We start from the raw sequence: 21,568 nt of genomic DNA, 5'->3' as shown, positions 1-21,568 counted from the left end.
AAATGACATTTGCTACAACTTTTTGATAAAAGCACAAGATGAGAAAAGGAGAAACGAAGGCTGCATTTCTAGTGTTGAAACGGGGCCCGCTACGTCACAGAACATTCGCTTTTACTGCTGCTTTGTTGACGAGGAAGAGAGCCGGGGTGCATGAGTGTTAAAACATGGCCGCTGTGCACTCACTCGAATCACAGGTTAAGCAGGGTATTCGTAGCGAGAAACTGGAAGAACCTGGGGGGATGACAGACCAGTGTGAATCTGAAAGTACATTTGAATGGGCTGAGAAAAGTGAAAGCGTTGTAACTTTCGAGAATTCATTTAATAACCGAGAATGCGGTACAAGTGGCGATGGGTTTGCAGGACAGAATGAACCTCTTAGCAATGCTACAGCTGGGGATGATGTTGTGAGAAAAGATAGTTCAGTGGTTGATCTAACATGTGATGATGAAAAGATTAACAACATACACTTATCCCCCAAAAAACTGCGTTTCGACTGGTCTGAAACGGAGGATGATCCGGAGGATGCACGGGAGTACTCGAAAGAGAATGGAATAGACAGTAAGTGAGCTGGGAAATCAATTATTCACAACTAGCTTGCTAGCCAGCTATATAAACTGGAATTTAGCTACACATCATAATATCTATTATGGGTTGCTTCTTAAAGATTGCGTGTGTTAGCGTTGTTTCTCAGTGCTTATATTAATGCAGTCTCTTCCACTTTACTACTACCGCAGTAGTTGTATTTTTTCCTTAAATGATCATTTTGCTTAGCAATTATATACGTAACACTTTATAGAAATCTATTTTTGTTTTGTTTTGCATTCACAGTACGTAAGGATAACATGGAAAAAGCACTTGAAAGTGAGGATGTTTCAAAAGCAGAGGACCGCGGTAAAGATACATTAGATTTTGATGAAGAAATAAGTCCAGTGGAGGTATTGTGTGATGAAGTGAATGACAGAAGAGAGGAGAAGATGGAACATGGAAGGACAGGATTGGGAGAAGAGAAAACGGTTCAGACAAGAAAGAAAAGGCTTGTATGCAAAGAGTGTGGAAAGATATTCACACGTCGGGAGACTTTTAACCTGCACCGCCACTTCCATACCCATGAGGGTGAGCTCGCCTCTCTCACCTGCAAGGAGTGTGGCCTTAGCTTCCAGCATCGCAGCACCCTCATAAAACACCGGAGCGAACACAGAGAAAAGGAGGAGCAGGCCACAAACCAAAAACCAAGGGGGATTCAACTCATGACTTATCCGCGTGAGCGCTGTAGAATGACCGTCTCTGCACCAGCCAAGTTGAACCAGCGTGTCTGCAACAGTGTTCCAGAGAAGCCTTACCGCTGCCCTTTGTGCCGCAAAGAGTTTTTCTTTAAGTGCTCCATGACGAAGCACATACAGTCCCATTCACTGGATGTCCTCTTCCACTGCCAGGAATGTAACAAGGGCTTCACGAATGGCATTGCACTGCGCTGCCACCAGCGATGCCACTCGGCCCTCAAGCCCTACGAGTGTCCGGACTGTGGAATGGTATTTAGACACTACTCCGTCATGGAAGACCACCGGCGAAAGCACAAGCAGCCCACCCGGCCCCACCAGTGCCACATCTGCAGCAAGACTTTCAAGTATGGCAGCCTCTTGCACCAGCATCAATATTTACACACAGGCCAGAAGCCCTTCCGTTGCCAAGACTGTGGGAAAAGGTTTGCATTTGCCCAGAACTTGAAGGCTCACTGCCGCCAGCATAAACGCTGCCCTTTTGCCTGCCCAATCTGTCCCCTCTCTTTCCCAGACCAGGAAAGTTTACAAACTCATGTGACCAGTCACAGTAAAGTCAGAGGGCCAGACAAGGAGAATACAAACCAAGACGTGGAGCCAAAACGCATATTTAACTGTCCCCTATGCCCGCAGATGTATCTCAAGCCTGCAGACCTTCGTGGTCACATGCTCATCCATGAGGCTGAGTATGAGAGACTAGAGAACGGAGTCAACAAGAACTGGGAGAATGCGTACACCTGCCCCCACTGTCCTCTCACTTTCCCTGACCAGTTGAGTTTGTGCACCCACCTGTCGACCCACGGGCCGCCTCCATACGGCGTCAGGACTGTGCGGAGGGAGCTTGAGATCATGAGAGGTATCCCACTTCAGAGTGGTGTTGCGTCAGAGAAACAGAGGGGGGAGGACATGAGTAGTAAGCCATTAAAGTGTCCAGACTGTGGCAAGGCCTTCCGTCACCGCTCAGTGTTAGAACTGCACATGCGTATTCATTCCAAGGATAAGCCTTACCAGTGTAATGTGTGTCACAAGTCCTTCAGATTTAATAATTACCTGCAGCAGCACCTCATTATCCACACAGGTGAGAAGCCATACAAGTGTCCGGATTGTGGAAAAGACTTTGCCTTTCTCCAGAACATGAGGACTCACCTAAAGCTGCATCAGCAGAAACCATTTCGGTGCACTCAGTGCCGTAAAGGCTACAGTGACGAGAGTCAACTGCAGCGCCACATGCTGTCACACAACGGTGACAAACCCCACAAGTGCCAAATCTGCGATAAGAGCTTCGGGATAGCGTACCTATTGCGCGACCACATGAACACCCACACAGGTGAAAGACCCCATCGCTGCCAGGACTGTCACAAGTCATTTCCTTGGCTTAGTAGCCTTCTGGTGCATCAGAAAATACACACACGTAAGCACCAGAGCCAAAGCCATCCTCACTCTTTTCCATTAGGTATAAGAATTAGAAGCAGAGGCCGGAGGGGCCCAAAATTCTGGCCCAAAATGGCGGGCGGGTCGACTATGGTTATTCCCCCAAACTATTCTCCCTATCAAGTTCCAATGTCTAGAGGTGCTGAGTGGGAGAGAAAGTCAGTCCAGCCACAGGTAGCCAAGATGTCCACCCAGGTGGATTTACCAGGCCAGCAGCTGCAAGAGCACTGGATGCCTCAAGAGGAGCCACCGCCTGTGCAGTGGCAGGTGGAAGGCGGGCAGTTAAAGCCTGTGTCCATGCCTCAGCTTCTTAGATCAGCCCAACAGCAGCCCCAACAAAGGCCGTCAGTCAGCCCGTCTCAGCCAGCCCCACAGCAGAGGAGTCCAGGATGGGCTGTCACCACCTCGTCACAGCCTGGCCCAAGTTCAGCTCTCGAGCCTCGTCACCTACGAGATGGCGGAACCACAGAGTTTGCGACCAAACCCCTCACGGCAGCTTTGCCAAAGTACCCCAACTTTTCAGACCTGAGTGAGACGGAGCGTCAGAGGCATCCCCAGGCCGTAGGTTGGGGTAGCACACCCACAGCTGTACAGTTAGCCCCCTCAAGCTCATCTCAGCATAGCTTTTCTGTCAACACCGGTTTACCGGAAGTTGCAGCACTTTGGAGTGTAAGGCACTCTCCGGTTGTATCAACTTCTCAGAGCTCACCAAGGAAGCTTTGTGAGGAACCTCAACGGTCACGATGGCCGGGTGTCCTGGTGTCGGCACAAAATAGTGGGAGTGAGTTATGCATGCCTCCTAAAAAAGCTGACACGAGAGTATGGAATCTTGGTGCCCCTCAGGCTTTGCCACAGACAGTTAAGCAGTCAGAGATTCCTTGGAATGTACTGGAGCGCCAGAGTCATTGGTCTTCAGGTTTAGCCACCTCAGCTCAAATGGGCCAAAACACAATTTTGTCAAATTCAACGCTATCATCTCCAGGGATGGGAAACATCTTGAATTCACTGGGAATTCCAAAGACTTTAAGCTCCCCTGAAAAAACAAGTACAAGTCAAGAGTTGCAGTCACAGCAAAAGCAACTTCCCTTCGGCTGGACCAATGTACCAACGTCCACACACAAGGTTCCCCTCCCACCTCAGTATGACCTGCACCGTTTTCCGCACGGGGTAGGACCTACAGTATGGGGTTTCCAAACCACTCCAGTTGGCCCTCAAATCCTGCATGCAGGAACAATCAAGCCAAGAAGTGGACAGCAGCAGCCAATGATCACAGGCACAGGCATCATCATAAATCAGACATCCCCTTTTATGTCTCCTCCACTTGCTCGGTTTCCACCTTTCGCTTTACCCACCCCTCACCCCCTTCACTCTGTAGCAGTCGGTTCCCTTTCCAGACCTCCACACCCAAACATTTTTTTTACTCCACAGGCGATCATGAGTGAGAGACCGCATATTCCACAGGCACTGCAGCTACCTCAGCTAGCCCCACAGACAGAACCTCATAAAATTGGGGGTTGTGTGCCTTTTGCTCCAGACAGGCTTCTCCAATGCATGATCTGTGGCTGTTCTCTTCCTCGTGAGCTCGATTTGCAAATGCACTACCTGCAGCATGCACAGGGAGAGATATGACAGCAAAGACTGAATAGTTGCTACTGTACAGACTAGTGTTTTGGAGGAAGACCAATTGGAAAAGTTATCATGTAACATTGTGTATGCTGTTTTAGCCTAGACGTAATTTACCCTGGTTTCACTTTTGTACACAGGTTTATTTGGTTTCATTGGAAAATGATGGGTGTAATTTTTTATTTTTTTACTTCATGTATTTGTGTTACTTTTTAAGTATTTTGGTTTTATTGGATTTCGCATTCCCTACCATTATTCATACTAGACAAGTTTGAGTGTTGGGTACTTGGGAACTCTGATGCATTTATGTGTATTGTACTCAAGTCTGCATGTTTCTGGTTCTTGATAATGTCCAGTGTCTTGTAATTCACAAGTCATTAAGAAAGCATTTATTTTTCATACTTACATACAGGTTGAAAATGAATACTATTTGTGTTGAATGGCAATGATTACTGTTGACCGTTGTACCATATAACACATTTTATCCAAACTTGCTTTGGTCAGGTTATATCTGGGTTCAAATTGATTAAAAAAAAAAAAAACAGGCCTGAAATGGGTCCTTTTTACTAATATTGTCCACATCTGTGAGAGGAGAAAACTGAGGATAACAACCTCTAGCTGTATGTCTTTAATTAAAAATATATATACATATTCTGTGTGCATTTTATTTTTACCTGTTTTTTTTTTTTTTAAATCAGTCAGAACTCTTTAAAGTAATTGAACTATGTTAGCCAAACTCTTAGTTCAAGGAAAGCCGAGCTAAAATATCCTGTCCTGTATGGTTCTGATTCGTATTTTCTCCCACTTAAGGAGAAAGTTTGGGGATACGTTGTAATTCTGAAATAATTACTGTGTATCCTCGCCCACTGTAGCCTACACATATCTAAAAATAAGCATAATCCTAGTCCAGGAACTCCTGCCACATTTTTACCCATACAATCACAATGATGATGTACGAGTTAGAACTGAGTTAGTACCCTACTCGTGAAAGGAAGGAACATTCTGATATGAGACGCACCCTGTTCTGCGTCTATGCACGCGACAATACACTTTCTCATCAGTTGTTGCTAGCCATGTTGTTAGCTAGGCTAGAGAGGCTAAATAGCTAACCAGATAGGTATCTAACTTGTTTACAAGAAAATACATTGTTTAGGTAGGTGAGAGCCATTTGGAAGTAATACGCGGACGTTATTATGTGGTTTTACCAAATACATGTGGACATTAAAATAAGTAGCTAAACTGAATAAATTGCCAACGCCGATACAAGCTCTGTGGCCTAAACAAGACCATCACTGAACTGGGCTAGGTTAGTTAAGACGAGGAGTGCCACGCTGAGGCTGCAGGGATGGACGATGTCACCGCCATCGAGATTAAAGAAGACGGAATTGCGGGTGATAATTCGAGCAAGAAAGAACATTCCAAGAAAATGGCTGAAGACTGCGGAGTTGCGGGTTCCAATGAAGATAGTACTGACTGTAAGTAATTACGACTGGAAATGTGTCTGGTATAGAAACCTAATTTAGCTGTGTTAGCTAGGCTAGCAGTAGTACTAGCTACATATATTCACCTCGTTGCTAGCGCGTTAACCTACCTCTAACGTGGTGGGTTAACTGACTGGAGTGATTGGCGGCTAGCCTAGCTAACAATCAAGTTAATGCATTTCAAGCTATTATCGGGTTGTATAAAGGCCTAGCACCTACTGTACATTGACATTGACAGTTGCTTTAAGCAAGTTAATTTACAATAACGTTAAACTACAAACGTGGTGGATCGTCATACCCTAACGTTTACTAGCTAGTTTACGTTAATGCACACAAGTCTGTGTTTGTTCACTGTGACATCGACCTAGCTTGCAGTTAAGTGTGACAAACAACAAATGCTATGACAGCTACTATGAGCTTCACAAATATGCGTTTATTTGCCGAACGACAGCTCGCTCGAGTAGCCTGAATGCACTAGTCTCAAGTGGGAGGTGTAAATAAGGCCAAGAATGAAGCTCTCATGTGAGGACAACTTTTGGATAAATATCCAATACCCTGGAAGGGTATACGTACAAACCTTCTCACCGAGTGTGCAGTGGTCTGCCTCGCAGAAGAGGTAGGCCTATACATGACTTCAGCTTTAATCCTCATATACATATGGTTGCATCACAACGCTAATTAAAATGCCAATTGAACAACAGGGAATTTGGTCTTAGCTGTGCATCTGTGGGGTCAGTGCACTCCTGTGGGGTCAGAAAATACCACACCATCCATGCACAGGGCTGTGTTTTCCAACATGTAACCTAGATGAAGGTATGTTTATCTTAAAACATTGCACTGCAAGTTACAACATTGTTTATCACAATTACACTGACAATTCCAGGATATTGGGCCATAGTTAGACAAATATAATTTACAATACATTTCTAAGTCTACTCATTTTGACTTCGTTTGAATGGGAGTAGAATACAATGGTGATATTGGTTGATGATAATTTGTCCATGAGATATTGGAGAGGCTTTTTTAATAGACATATGGAATGGAATGGAGTTCAGAAAGATTAAGGTGATGTCTCTTTAAAGTTGGTAATTATGATTTTTCATAAAAAATAGATAGCCTATGGGTAAACAAAATTAGTCATCTTTGTCAAACACAACAATTTTTTCTGATCACTTTTATCCTCTGTACTGAAACTACCATTTAAATAAAGTATGATGTTTGTTTTTTTCTTTTTTGTGTGACAGGAGTCGACCTGACCTCGTATTTTCCCCTTTCTATTTCTAGGGGATGGGCTTTTCCGCTGTCTTCATTGTGGAGAAGTCTTTGAGGAGGAAGCAGGCTACCTGGAGCATCAACATTTGCATCCCCATGACAGCCCTATAGTCTGTCCGGACACTGTTTCTCATTTAGATGGCTTGCTTGTCTCAAAGGATGACGGCCAACAGACATTATGTTGTTCCCTGTGTGGTCGCATATTTTCAGATTCAAGGGGTTTCTACTCTCACATGATGAAGCATCGTACTCAACGTTCCAAGGGTGACTCTGTCACTCCAGAGCAAAGCTCGCCGGGGACTAAGCAAAGCATCTATAAATGTCAGGACTGTGGTAAATCCTATGCTGCAATTGGCCATTTCCTTAACCATCAGCGCTCACACAAGCAAGCCTCTAAATCTGTATTCCATCTGCTGGCACACCTGAAAAAGAAGTCCTTTCAATGTCACACCTGTGGTCGCAGTTATTCCCGTGCGTCGGCCCTCGACGCTCACCGCCGTTGCCATGAGGTGAAACTGATCAAGTCACGCAACAGGGGTGGAGAGAAGGGAACGTCCACCGGTGGGACCGTGGTAGAAAGTGAAGACAAAGACGAACCAGGTCAGTCAGACAATACACACAATCTTTATGAGTGCCCATGCGGCAAAACCTTTAATGCCCCGTCTGGTCTGAGGACTCATCAGCGGTTCAGCCATAATGATAAATGTACCCCCCAAAATAAAAAAAAAGAACCAAAGAGGCAGTTCCACTGCAGTGAGTGTGAAAAGACCTACAGTAGCCGCGTCGCCCTAGTTAGCCATCAGCGTTGGCACAACAACCGTTCACGCAACGCAGGCAAAAAATTCCCGTGTGAGGAGTGTGGAAAAGTGTTCATGACTCTGACATTTTACTACAAGCACCAGCGTTTGGCTCATAGTGAAGAAGAGACCCCAGCAAAGTCATTCCTTCATCAGGTTTGCCAGCTTCAGAAGAAGGCGTTTGAGTGTCAGGACTGTGGCCTTAGGTTTTCCAGGGCCTCTGCTCTCCAGTCTCATCAACTTTGTCACAATGACGTCTTCAGGGAGACTGAAACGCTATCCACGAAGCCAACCTCCCCACTACCTCAACGTGAGCTTTTATTACGCAACAAGGAAGAAACCGATCACATGGTCACTTCACAGGACACCATTCACAGCCCTGTAACTGAGAGAGATGACATATATGTCAATGAAACTGATGAGGACATGGAATATTACGATACTGGGGATTTCAATGTAGAAGTGATCAGTATAAGTGCATCTGATGGTTCAGTCGAGGATGAAGATGAAGACCTGAATCCTGATCTTGAATTACTGTGTGAATCAGACCAGGAAGGGAAAGAGGAGATGGAGACTGGCTTTTGCCAGACAGATATGTCAACAATGGCACATCAGTCCAAAGAGGGCATTGATCTTAAAATTGTCCAGATTGACTTTGAATCATTTCAGGACCACAGAGTAGAGGACCAAGATGAGCAGGGGGATACAATCTCATTTAATGTGGAAAATGATAAAGAGAAGACTCCCATCCAGCCTATGGCTGTTAAAATGTTCATTTGTGACATATGTGGGCATGAAACAAAACATCAGGCAACACACTACAATCATGTGAGAAAACATGAAGATCGAAAACCCTATAAGAATGTATTGTACCAGCTTGCAGGACTGGAGAAGAACACCTTCAAATGTGAAGAGTGTGGGAAATGTTTCTCTCGTTTGTCTGCCCTACACTCTCATCAACAACACCATCCGAAAACCAAACCTCACCAGTGCCCCGATTGTAAAATGTCTTATACGCATTCAAGTGGCTTGTACACCCACCGTAAAAGCTGTCAGGCTAAACGGGAAACCCAGGATTACTCTTCTGAAACAAAAAAGGAAGTGTTCAACCCAAAGAAGACTCTCTTAGGCCCGAAGGTTTATCATTGTGAACAGTGTGGAAAGGGGTTCTGGTCTTTAGGTGCCTATTCCCACCACAAGCAGCAACAAACTCAGTGTTCTGATTTGAAGGAGAGGATGGTTCCGTCAACTCCATCACTGCATCCTGTCAATGGTCGTCCACGTGTTAAAGTTGCCTGTCCTGTGTGTGGAAGGAAGTTTCGTCATCGAGGGATAATGAAATCTCACATGCGGAAACACGAAAACGGAAATCATAAATGCGAGCTTTGTGGCAGGTCTTTCCGTGTCTTCTCCAGCCTTCTCAGGCACCAGGTTGTGCATTATGACAAACTCCTTCCTCCTCCCATCAAGTCCTTTCAACATCAAGTAGAACAAGTGAAGAAGAACACATACAGCTGCCCAGACTGTGGAAAACTCTTCTCTCGTGCTAAGGCACTTCAGTTTCATATGAAAAGTCATGGTTATGAGACGAGTTACTCTCCCTCATCACCCAAGTCGGCTCTCGAGATAGGAGAGCTACAATGCTCAACATGCCATGCCCATTTCAGCAAAAAGTCCTTATTGCAATCTCACCAGAAACTGTGCAGAAAGAAGGAACTTAATCTGAGCCGGGCTAGTGATACCATTCTTCCTTCGTCCTTGCCTAAAAATACTTCCAAGGACAAGACCTTGAAATGCCCCACCTGTTTGTCTTCTTTCAACAGTATTCTTTCATTGCAATATCACCGTAAACAATGCAGCAGGCAGTACAAGAAGGCAAGTGATGAGGGCATGGATGAGAAGCAACAAGGGGCTCAAAACAAGCCTCATGATACTGATACTGATACTGGAAATGATGAACTCTTGGACGTTAAGGAAAAAAATAAGCCCCAACATTTGGAGAAATCTGCCTCGTCCGACATATCTGATTTGAAATACAAATGTAAAGACTGTGAAAGAAGCTTTGCAGTTGTAGGAGCGTTGAATTTCCACAAGAGAATTCATCTAAAGGGTCACAAGTCTAAATCAAAGATAAAGTTGCAATCGTACGCTGTCCATAAGAAACTTAACCAAGGGGAGCAATCAAAAGGCCAGTTTGTCTGTTCCGAATGTGGTAGGCGCTTTGTTTCCAATGCAGCCCTTGGCACTCACAAAAGATGGCACACGGATAAGAAGTTTGCCGGGTCACTGGTTAAAGATGAAACGACAAATTCAGTCAGACACAAATCAGTTGATGATGGCCCATTTCATTGCAACAAGTGTGGAAAGGGATTCTTCTACCTGTGTGTGCTTCGTCGTCACCAGATATACTACCCCCCGTGTCAAACCAAAGGAAAACCAGAGCCAGAAGCTGATGTGAGTGTAGAAGGCAACAGTAAGACCTCCTTTTCTGAATTTGCTTGCCCAGAATGTAACAAAACATTTGTGCGAGGCTCACTTTTAGCTGCTCACTATGAAAGTGAGCATAGCATATCCTCTGGCCATGCAGATCTTCAGGGACACCAGTCTCAAGGCAGGTCAAATAAGCAGGTCCCAAAGCAACCAGCTGTGAAACCCATCAAATCGGAGGATACTCCATCCCAAATACTCAGAGCAAAAGCTCACCAATGTCCTCATTGCGACCAAAGCTTCATGAAGATACGAGGCTTGCGTGCCCACAAATGGCAAGCCCACTCCAAGCGCTTGAGGAACAGGAAACGTCCTTTGGAGTCCACACACACTGTTGCAGAAAGAAAAAATGTAAATGCCAAGAAAACCGACATGGAGGTGGTCACAAGTGGCAACACAGTTGTAACCCCCAAACAAGTTTCTGCCAAGAAAAGAAAAGTTGGAGGCAAAAGAAGAAGGAGGGGTAGGGCCAGTCTCCCACCTCTAAAATCGATCCCATGCCTGGATTGTGGAAAGCGGTACAGCTCGACCGGGGCACTCTATAATCACAGGAAGACGTGTCTAGTGCTCAAGCAGGATATAAAACCAGTGAAGAATGTGACTGAGGACCACTCGCCACCGACTCGCTTGCCCGAGCCCGCTGTCAAATGCCTCTTTAAGTGTCACAAGTGTGGCAAAGCTTTCCCAACTGAAGAGCAACTAGGTGCTCATAAGGACCTGGCCAAGAGCCGACCGTTCTGTTGTGCCCTCTGCTGTCGTGGGTATTGGACAGAGACCCAGCTGCAACAGCATCTTGCCTGGCATGATGAGGTTCGCCGACGCCTCCCAACTGAGCTTCGATACCGACTTAGCACCACTATGACATCCGGCCCCACCCAGCTAAGCAGCCCGCTCAATGATAAGAAGCCTTCCCTCAAACAATCTCCTATGCCGACACCTGTCCCCCGGTCACAGAATAGCCATAAGTGCCAGCACTGTGGCAAAGCTTTCCTCTCACCCGCTGCATTGCACAACCACGAAGCTCAGCACAATAGCAATGACTCCTACCATTGCTCCCTATGTCCCAGGACCTTCAGTGAGATCAGGGATCTCATAGACCATCACCAGGAATGTATGGGTGATGACAAAGGGCAGATGGATGCCCATGCTGCTGTCTCTTTAAGAGACACAGATGGCCTTACTTGTCTTGAATGTGGAATTTCTTTCAGTCAAGAAATTGAGTTGCATAATCATTATATTGAGCATGCTCGCGGAACCTATTAGAAAAGGCAGAATTCCAGGAAATGTCAGACATTTTTGGACAAAACTAATATTCTGGTGGATTTGGATATTCCATACAGGTTATAGAGTTCTGGGTTTATTGCTACAAATATTGCTACAAGTATTACCCTGTACTTAGCTCAGACCTAAAGCCCCATCACGTACTCTCACACTGGACAAATGAATATGTAATATAAATTCTGACTTGATAGGTGTCCTCTTAGTGTGCAAATACATAGAATACGATGAAGGATCATTCAGCATACTAACACCTGCTTAGTTTTTTAAATGGTGATTTATTTTTCTTTATACTGAGATTCTATTACCTCTTAAAGTAAAGTTGTTTGTTTTTGAGAAAAACAAACCTGTTTGGATTTAGCTTGACTGAGTATGCAATAGGGGAAAGTTCAAAGATTCCCAGTTTCAATAGCACTTGACTTTTTTTGTAAATAATTCAAGGTCTGGCTTCAACCCATATAGCCTATGTAATTCTATAGTTGGTTATAGTTTTGTTATTACTACTTCTTTGCCTTCGTTTTCTTTTGTGTAGTATTGAAACTGAAATTGTACCTATGTTGATAAGATGTAACGTTTTCATGATGTCACTACCGAGTCTTACTTTCGATGTTATTTAGCTAAAAGCGTTAGATGGGCATCCCATCCAGCATTAATATAGCATTAGTTTATGTATTTGTGTTACTGTAGGTTGCTACCTGTACTGTTTGTTCAGATTAAATCAGTAAATTTTAATGTTGTTTTATTTCCCCTTCTTCAATATGAACATATTTTGATTAATAATCACACGAAATTGGCCCAATCTTTTTCTATACATACTGTCACATTATTAACACATTTTGCCGGAATGAAAAACATCCTCAAGTAAATAACTTAACTGTAGTTATTTGTGCCTCTGTGTTTTTATTGTGTGAAGTAATTTATTGGTTGAAAAGTAGGTTAGGGTTGTGTGAAATAAGTCTCAATATGCTTTCAGTTTGCAATTTAGTGTACTTCTATGGCCAATATGTTATGTTGGTTAAGATACAGAGGTCTATGCTGAGAAAATATTACAATTGGGGGATGGAGGGGAAAGATAACTGGGACGCCATTTTGAATGTAACTGTAGATGAAATACATGTGATTAGAGTTGCAACCAAATCCCTAATCAAGCATATAACATTGAATGTTAGTGTCTTTAGAAATGACTTAAATCAAGTGTAGGGTTTTTTTGGAGGGGACAGTGTTTGAAGCTGGGCGTGTTGGTCCCATCAGTGAAGAGAACAACCACAGCTCTGTAAGTTTGGGTTTTCTGTTGCAACATTATTCTAGTATCAGTAGAGGGTGCTGAAGTGCGTTCTGTAAGATGCTAATGTTGCATGATTAATATCTACACCTCATATAGTAAACCATTTAGGTGACCAAGATCCAAAATGAGTGCTTTGCACAATACAGGAATGGGGGTGGAAAAAGTACTGTTCTTTTATGTTTGGAACTGGAGTAAAGTGTAATGTTCTGTATTTTCTCTTCTCCAGTGAACCGGAGCAGCATGAGGTGCCATGACTGCGGTGAGCAGTTTACCCTCTGGGAGGCCTTCAAGACTCACCTGCGCATGCATGTTCTGGAGGAGGAGGAGAGAAGACGGCCGATCACAAAAAGACCAGGGAAAGCCAAATCTCCGAGTGACATGGAAGAGCCTGTTCCGGAGAAAGAACAGGAAGCTTCTTCCCCGGAAGGTGATGCCGAGCAACGCTCAGAGTGCAGTGACGTAGACGTAGATGGTATTGAAAATGAAGAGGACTGTTTGGAAAGTCCCTGGAAAGTGAGACCATCAGAGATTGTAAAGGTCCATCCCGTTTTTAACATGGAAGGAGAGGATAACCAATCAGTATTCACCAGCTCCCGCAAGGTTTACGCTTGTTCCATCTGTGGGAAGGTGTACTCCTACCTGGAGTCATTTAGAAACCACCAGACCATGCATGAACAGCAATCCTCAAGAAACCACGATCATAAATGTCCATACTGTGGAAAATCTTTTATTCGTCCATCACTCCTGCTGGCCCATCTAAAAGTGCACAAGCCACCCAAACAAGGTGATGACCCCATACCCAATTGTGGCCTGTGTAAGAAAGAATTTAGCTCCCAGCAGACATGGCTGGTCCATCTTGAACTCCACAAGAAGAAGCCATACTGGTGCCTCTCCTGTTCGAAAGGCTTCAGGGATGAGCGCTTACTGAACAAACACCTGCAAGGCCATGACCTTAAGCGTCACAGGTGTGACATATGCTTCAAAAGCTTCCGTGTGCCCGCGGAGCTGCGTTCCCACTACAACACACACACAGGTGCGAAACCTTACAAATGTGCGTTATGCAAGAAGAGGTTCTCCCAACTTGGCAACCTTATCACGCATCGGAAGAGGCACATAGGGGTTTACGTCGGATCCAACAAAACGCCTCTGGGGAGCAACAGTATAAACAAAAAGAGAAGGGTATCTAAATTGACAAAGCTGATTTTCAGTGGGGTTTCTAAATCACCAAAGAATGTGGGAGAGGAGCAGGATGGGAGTGAAAATGATGCCTCTGTACAGTCATGGTTACCAGAATACAGCTCTGACGAATCTGGTTCAAAGTCTGCAAAATGTTCTGAAAACGGGTCTAATTGTTCTGAAGAGGAAGAGACAACAATGGTGTTGGAGAAGTCAAACATCGACAAGGACTGGGAGTGTTTTGAATGCAGCATGGCGTTTGATCTGGAAAATGAATTACACCAGCACTATATGAAACATGCCAGGGGAGAGGTGCCGGTTTATTAACTGTTGTGTGAGAAGCAGTTTGGAGCGCAGATAGTCTTCTGCCACACTCATGAATGTGAGAATAGGTTAAATTCTTTTCTTTTTTTTGTAGCAATACCAATTAATTCTAGGTTGAATTATCTTATATTTTCAGGTAGTGGAATGCTGTGAAAAGTTATGTTTTGTGGTATTCATTTTAGTTATGTTATTTCAATAAAAGATTGAGTCATATTCTAGATGCATTTTTGGTTTCCTATATCATTTTGTGTAGTGTACTTTGAGAGACTCATAATGTTAATCTACAGCATATCAGTTAACTTTGTGATCCCTAATCCTAAATATTTGACTGCTGTTAGCCTTCTTTCTTTCTGCTTTCTTTTTATTGTATTTTTTTGTCATTGTGAAATAAAAGGAATTCATTTGAAGCTGTTATTGCAGTGTGTCATTGGTTATATATACAGTAATATTTTCTCAGGTTGTATATGATTTGCATTGAATATATTTACATAGATTTTTGCATGCTTACAAATTAAAACCACACCATTCTTATAGCCGACTTTCCATTGTTTATATAATAAAGTAACTAAACTCCTTTTGAATTGGCAGTGCAGATTTGAGTTTTTGTGTCACTGCTGGAGTGGTATTAAGAATCTTTCTGAGGGAGTAGGTTGCTGGAGTCCGAGTTCTGGGAGTCAGAGACCGGATTGTCTCTCTGTGGGCTGACCAAGTTGACCAGGGGAGAGACATCTTTAGTCTCTGTCTCCTCGCTTTTCCTCCAGGCACTGTTGCAGTTGTTCTGGTTACTGTGTTGGCGGAGCAATATTTTGCTGCCAAAGTATTTTCCACAAGAAGTACATTGCACGTGTTGAGGGTTGCACCTAAATGGAGTACAAACAAATACACAATGCACAATCTCTGGACAAAACTCCACAGTATTCAAACTACAATAAACACATGGCCTACAACAGAAAAATCCATAATCTATGTTAACAAACAGGTTTTACCTGTGTTTCTGGATCGTGCCAGGCGAATGGAAATTACGAGAGCAAGCCTGGCACACGAGAGATTGTTTGGAGCTGGTGTATGGTTTCCTTGTTTTGCGAATACTACTACTATTGGTTGTCCGAGCAGGACCAGGGTTGGAAAAGGTAGCACCGATTACGTTGCAAGGACGAGATACTAAGTGGGCATAAGCCTGGTGCTGGGCAAGCTTAAGTCCTCCATGGAATGTCCGGGGACACATGTTGCAGCGGTGTTTGTGTCTAGCTTTAATGTGATGATGCAGCAAGTAAGATGCTGTAAATGTGAGTTTACAGAACCGACATGGATGTAGGATCTGAATTTCCTGGTCAGACCCATGTAGCTGTGAGGATAGAGATGATGTCTGGGAGCGGGGAGTTTTCTCCGATGTTAATGTTAAATAGTAATTAACGGGGAAGGCGGTCGGGCATCTGTCTGCTGGCTGAAGAGAGACAGAGTTGGAGGATACAGGAGAATTTTGGCTCTGCGGTTGCAACTTGGAGCCAGTGGGCTCATTCTCTAGTGAGGCTGGGCGTGAGTTAGGCTCTGGAGTGTCAGAAGGGGAAACCGTCAACATTTCCTGGAAAGACTCAGACGTTGCGTGGCTCACTGGTTCAATTTTGAGGGAAATCTGGAGATTTTTCTGTTTTATGACAGAATCCGTAATCGCAGGGCAATGGGCACATCTGGGTGGGCTCTTGCTTGCCATCCAGCCACAGTACTGGCAAAAGATCATTGGATCTATAGGCCCAAAGACACAGAATGTACTGATGAGCAGGAGGAAGCAGCATATATCCTGCTGACCAAAAAAGGAAATAAATATTTGTATTGGATGTATTCAGTCATAATTTACAGCCCTGAAATTAGGCTACTCTGTTTTGGAGATTGAGAGGGGAGGGCTGCATTACAAACTTGTGAGGTGATGGGATATGTTGTATGTTCAATACATACAATGTTCTAGGCTTTTTGGTGGTCCACTTGGAATCGACATTCCTTGATGTAGCCTAAGTATCCAGTTTTTAGGTAAGATTATAGTTGAAGCTATGCAAAAAAAATGCAAATCACACTAAATGCATGTCTCAATACCTCACATTATGTTTTTGCTATTGTGTTTGAATAGAACCCTAGCTATACAGTACAATGAATTAGCCTAGATCTGACGTAAATGGTTTGTTACTTGACAACTGTCTAGCTCTTGCTAAATCAATTCCAAAACATGAGTGGTGTAGGATACTAATTTGACTCATACTGTACTGTTAGTGTGTACATTAATAATGCATACGACCGTCGCATATAAGTATTCGCCTGTTGCTCTGCAAGCAATAGCAGCAAAAAAGATTGACGTAGCTCTAATTACGACACAATAAAGAAATAGTTGTGTCCAAATATTACTGCCAAATTTGACTACTGTACCTGCAGGTGAGCAATTTAATAAATTGATATAAGAAAGCGTGGTCTCAAATTATGTTGACGAGCGGGCAGTAGTATATAGAATATTCCTTTGTCAACATGTTTCCATTTTAATTTAAAAGTTTGTATTTGTAGTTGCTAGGCGTTATTTTGCAATTCGACATACATTTGAAAGCTTCGTATTATTTCGCGGTAACGCCGTGTTTAGAATGTCTTAATGGTTTATGATCATAATGCTGAAACAGATTATAGACATCACTCTAATAATAGTCTTAATCCCATATAAAATAAACACGTTTAAACACATTTTATATCCATTATATACACATTGACAGATTTGTTGCAGCCCTCGAGGCAGCTCTCTTTATTACTTATTGGCAGTGTCCAGTCATGATGGATTATTGTGGAGGGAGAGAAAATCCGTAAAACCACTTAATTCAAGCCACCGTTGTCACTCCTGCTTGCTTGCGTCTAAACCCTGTCAGGTTCATTTTAACACTTCAATATAAAAATACAGTGATCAAATTATGAGTGTGGCAGGATTAATTTATCTGCTTTTGCAGATAATTAAATTAAAACATTTTACAACCAACAGGCCTAAAAGAATTTAAGTAACAATTAAATCTCTACATAATTCTATACTCATTCAGTAATATAATTTAGATCTTAATCAATAATTGCCGTACTTTGCTTGACAATTCATCACTTCAAATGACTCCGAAAGTTAATAAATACATTATTCCTTTAAAAACAATTGGCCATTCAGACATTCACACCAACATTGTGAATTACACATTTTCTTGGGCCCTTTTTTAAATAGTTATTAAAAATGTTAAGATTTAATTTTCAACCAAGACGAAAAGATGAAATAAAAGCATGACAAAAAATACCTTTTAGAGAGGGGCCTCGTCACTCAACATACCTTACACACATCACACAAGCACTTCGAAAAGAGCCATAAAACACAACACATTTATAATTATGGTTTAAAATAAATCAATTATAAAATGCTGAAATCAACATGATGCCCAGTAAGACAGGTTTAAGACTAAATTAACATATTTTGGTTAGTCTAACTAACGGTGAGTGTATAGTGGATCGACAACATGCCTTGTAAACCTCACATTTACCAAAAAACACTCCAAACTATAGGTCTTCCTGTCAACTCATGATCAGTTAAAACTCCCACGGTAAAAACAAAACTCAAACCCCTTTTCACTAAAAGCCCCCCCCCCAACCTCTTAAATTTTTTTGCTCATGATTTTGAAAAAAACTCCCTCTCCCATGAATTATCTCTTGCTACGTCCGGCTGGCTTCTTCTTCTCCTCTTCCTCCTCCGGGTGGCTCTTCTGGTGGGCCTTCATGTTGCTCTCCCGACCAAAGCTTTTGCCGCAGGTTGGGCAGGAGTAGCGGCCAGTGGTGTGCACCCGGGCCTTATGGGCCTCCAACTGCTCAGGGCGAGCAAAGCTCTCCTCACACTCTTCGCAGGGGTGGGCCTTCCTGGGGGTGTGCTTCTCCTTCTTGTGGGCACGGAGCTCGGCCAAGGCAGGGAAGGTGAGCTCACACTCAGGGCAGCGGTGGAGGCGGGATGCATCAGCCTTGGGCTTCTTTTTCTCCTCCTCCTCCTCCGCAGGGCCTTGGCCGTCGCCTGCAGTAGCGGGCTGATTTCCCGTCTCTTTACTTGCGGCGTGCTTCTCTTTCTTGTGGGCACGGAGCTGGACCAAGCCTGGGAAGGTGAGGTCGCACTCTGGGCAGCGTTGCTGGCGGGATGGAGCTGCTTTGGGTTTCTTCTCCTGCGCTGAGGTTTTGCCGTCACCCGCAGTAGTGGCCTCCTTGCCTGCAGCTGCTTTGGGTGGACGTCCTCGACCTGGTTTGGCTTTCGGCTCAGCTACAGCAGCTCCGGCATCTTCCGTGTGGTTGCTACTTTCCACCTCTTCCTTCACCTCCTCGTCTTCCTTCTTCTTCCACTTCCCCTTCTTCTCAACGCCCGCGGAGTCTTCTGGTTTGAGGGCCCGTGCGCGCTTCTTGGAGGCATCGCTGCCGTTGCATTGCTGGTCTCCCGCATGGTTTTCCTGGTGCAGCACAAGCTCAGCTTCATTCTCGAAGCCCCGGGCACACTTCCCGCAGCGATGGGTCTTGGTGCTGTCATCGGCGTCCGCTCCTTCCTCTGCTTCGGGACGAGGGTGCTGGGCCAGGCGGTGGGCACGCAGCTGTGCAGGGTTCCGGAAGGTCTCGTTGCAGTCCTTACACACAAACTGACGCTCCGGACATATCTGTCTCCTGTGGGCTGTTAACTGAAAAGCACAAAAAAAGGAAAAGAATGGGGAACAAAGGGTGTGACAAAAGTTAAAACGAGCTAAACATCACATCTTTTCCATTTCAACATTAGGCCATTGGCGTCCACATCCTCATTTGACACAGACCTCAGAAAATGTACGAAAGCACTCGTGACAGTAAGGGCACTTGAAGGGCTTGTCTTCCTTGCTGTGGGTGGGCTGGTGCTCTGTCAGCTCTTCAGAGGATGAAAAGGTGCGGTCACACACATAGCAGGTGAACAGCGTATCTCCCTGTGGGGCACAAACAGACATGGCATAAGGTGTGTCACAGAAAACAAAACCTTGCCAAAACATGTACTCACATTTCTTGTATTAGTTAGTTGTACATCCAAAGACAGATATATATAAAATATATGTAGTGTGTATGTAGTAACGCACACATATGTACGTACATAAACACTATCTATACAACTATATAAGTATATATAAACAGGTAAGTGTAGGATACCTGCTGAAGCTGCTGCTTATACTCCTCCCGATGGCTCTTCTTCATGTGCCTCTCCTTGGCTTTGGAGTTGCAGAAGGTAATGAAGCACTGGAAACACTGCAGGTTCTCATGTTGGTCTGGAAACGGAGTAGACTATTCAAGTTATGACAATTCACTGTAGACATTGAAAATGTGTTGTCTCTGTACTGTGTAAATGAGAGAAATGGCAGTAAGCATTCTAACAAGACTGCTTTGCAAGGAGTGGGTAATACGAGGATCATGTTTAATTGTAATTTGTTTAACCCTTGTGTTATCTTCGGGTCATTCTGACCCATCAGTCATTGTGACCCACCTTCGTATTGCGACAGATTTACCGCATACAAAGACAAAGTGAAGCATATTCTTTTAACCGTTGGGCTGTCTCAGACCCCCCACATTGCAAAGGTTAAAAGAAAATTATTTTAATTTGTTTTTGTATTGGGTAAAATCGGGTAAACACAACGGTGGTTCGTTATGAACCTTTGGGTCATGTGACCCGAAGGCAGCACGAGGGTTAACTACATGCTTTTCTGGTTCTACCCATTTGCACTTATTTGCTTTTCACAATCTATGCTTCATGTTTTGGCTACCTGCAATGTTTTTGGGGCTATTTTGTTGTTTAGGATCATTGACCTATGCACTTTTTGTAACGCTCTTTCTTGTAAGTCACTTTGGATAAAAGCGTCTGCTAAATGAATAAATGTAATACAGCTGTAAGGACATGATTTTTGTTACTAGTCTCGGGTAAGTAATTGAAGTAGTCCTAAATAATTTGAATTAAAGACCAACCCAACTTCAAACTAAGTTTGCACATTTAGTTGATCAAAATATCCACTTAATAACTCACAAGGTTGAATGACAGTGGGTGGAGGTGGCTTGGTGGTAATGGCCGGGTAGGGTTTCTCAGGTTTAGATGGAGGTTCCTCCGCAGGGGTGTCCGGAGCTCCCCGTCCCATTACTATTTCCTCTACGTTCAAAATGCCCGAGTCCATCTTTAGATGATACAAACACCCTCTGCTGATGACATAAATGACAAGAAGCAATCAAGCAATGATTTGCTAGTTAGTTTAACTTGAATAGCTAACTAGCTTCACAGGAAGCTGAACATGTCTGGAAGCATGCTGACTGTAAAGCTGCAAAGTGATTGTGACAAGCTAGGCTAAGCTCACTTGTGCCACATTTATCACACGTCTTTTATGTGATAAGCCCACTGGATTTAAGCAGCCACTAAAAACAATCAAGCTAGCTAGACAGCTAGCTACCGCACAGTCTACTTTTGTATCGACAGTTAAGGGTAACTAACTACACTCCTTGCTACTGTAGCAACAGACAAGTTTCCGCCAGATGCTAGGCTAGCTCCTACTGGTAAAGGACCGACACGGAATAAGGCCCTGCTATGTAGCGCTATCTAGCTAACTTATTTGGCTATCTATCAAGTTTGGACATTTATAGACTTTACCCAAAATAATAAGACAGGGCAGTGGGAATAGCCGTTCCCAATTAGCACCACTGTTACGCAGTAAGCTAGCTAACGCTACAGCAAGTTTGTTAACAATAAGTTTGTAGCTACAGTACTTTGTGTAGCAAACACTGCATGAGTTAACGACGGCTAACTAGGGCTAGCTACAGTTCTTTCAGACTTTCATTTGCATTTAACAAAATAGAATTAGTTAACACTAACTAACTTAATTAAATAACAAAATACCAATAGATACCTACACTTATGGATAGCGTGTTCTCGAGCGTAGTTTGCTAACATTTAAATTGTTGAAATAAAGTTAGCTAACCAGTTAGCCACCACCAACCTCAATCGTTTTGTGTCAATTTTGGCAAGTAGCGTGACGTCAGCACAGACAGAAAAAGAGGCTGGCGGACTTCACTTTTTGTTTTAGGTCGGAAGCCATGCAAGAGGCATTTTAGGCA

The 21,568-nt window shown here is 43.8% G+C and overlaps 5 protein-coding genes across 10 annotated transcripts; 3 read left to right on the top strand and 2 right to left on the bottom strand.

Annotated features, from left to right (window-relative positions):
- Nucleotides 1-142: 142 nt before the first annotated feature.
- zgc:66448 (uncharacterized protein LOC327401 homolog) lies at nucleotides 143-4,973 on the top strand. The gene is made up of 2 exons (XM_062466600.1): nucleotides 143-558; nucleotides 829-4,973. The coding sequence occupies exons 1-2, from the start codon at nucleotides 165-167 to the stop codon at nucleotides 4,335-4,337; spliced, it is 3,903 nt and encodes a 1,300-aa protein (XP_062322584.1). The 5' UTR covers nucleotides 143-164; the 3' UTR covers nucleotides 4,338-4,973.
- A 375-nt stretch (nucleotides 4,974-5,348) lies between these two features.
- On the top strand, nucleotides 5,349-14,887 carry LOC134024149 (zinc finger protein 569-like). 2 transcript variants are annotated; one of them, XM_062466616.1, is made up of 3 exons: nucleotides 5,349-5,806; nucleotides 7,097-7,684; nucleotides 13,158-14,887. In XM_062466616.1, exons 1-3 carry the CDS (start codon nucleotides 5,677-5,679, stop codon nucleotides 14,432-14,434), a joined length of 1,995 nt encoding a protein of 664 aa, XP_062322600.1. In that variant the 5' UTR covers nucleotides 5,349-5,676; the 3' UTR covers nucleotides 14,435-14,887. The 2 variants fall into 2 exon arrangements, with proteins under 2 accessions (XP_062322600.1, XP_062322601.1); XM_062466617.1 differs by lacking the exon at nucleotides 7,097-7,684 and having other exon boundaries at nucleotides 5,351-5,806; nucleotides 13,158-14,878.
- On the top strand, nucleotides 7,691-12,525 carry LOC134024147 (zinc finger protein 91-like). The gene has a single exon (XM_062466613.1). It carries the CDS (start codon nucleotides 7,957-7,959, stop codon nucleotides 11,629-11,631), a length of 3,675 nt encoding a protein of 1,224 aa, XP_062322597.1. The 5' UTR covers nucleotides 7,691-7,956; the 3' UTR covers nucleotides 11,632-12,525.
- An 11-nt stretch (nucleotides 14,888-14,898) lies between the features above and the next one.
- On the bottom strand, nucleotides 14,899-16,343 carry LOC134024151 (zinc finger protein 350-like). The gene is made up of 2 exons (XM_062466623.1): nucleotides 15,418-16,343; nucleotides 14,899-15,291 (listed from the first exon to the last, which is right to left on the bottom strand). Exons 1-2 carry the CDS (start codon nucleotides 16,167-16,169, stop codon nucleotides 15,057-15,059), a joined length of 987 nt encoding a protein of 328 aa, XP_062322607.1. The 5' UTR covers nucleotides 16,170-16,343; the 3' UTR covers nucleotides 14,899-15,056.
- Nucleotides 16,344-17,126: 783 nt separating this feature from the next.
- LOC134024150 (zinc finger protein 629-like) lies at nucleotides 17,127-21,471 on the bottom strand. 5 transcript variants are annotated; one of them, XM_062466618.1, is made up of 5 exons: nucleotides 21,365-21,471; nucleotides 20,493-20,662; nucleotides 19,628-19,743; nucleotides 19,267-19,410; nucleotides 17,127-19,137 (listed from the first exon to the last, which is right to left on the bottom strand). In XM_062466618.1, exons 2-5 carry the CDS (start codon nucleotides 20,635-20,637, stop codon nucleotides 18,133-18,135), a joined length of 1,410 nt encoding a protein of 469 aa, XP_062322602.1. In that variant the 5' UTR covers nucleotides 20,638-20,662; nucleotides 21,365-21,471; the 3' UTR covers nucleotides 17,127-18,132. The 5 variants fall into 5 exon arrangements, with proteins under 5 accessions (XP_062322602.1, XP_062322606.1, XP_062322604.1 ...); XM_062466622.1 differs by having other exon boundaries at nucleotides 21,451-21,471; XM_062466620.1 differs by having other exon boundaries at nucleotides 20,493-20,659; nucleotides 21,451-21,470.
- Nucleotides 21,472-21,568: the final 97 nt, after the last annotated feature.

Source organism: Osmerus eperlanus, chromosome 7 (genome assembly GCF_963692335.1).
Source record: "Osmerus eperlanus chromosome 7, fOsmEpe2.1, whole genome shotgun sequence".
Lineage (NCBI taxonomy): Eukaryota > Metazoa > Chordata > Actinopteri > Osmeriformes > Osmeridae > Osmerus > Osmerus eperlanus.
Note: the sequence above shows the minus strand (reverse complement) of the source record. Positions and strands in the feature narration are given on the sequence as shown.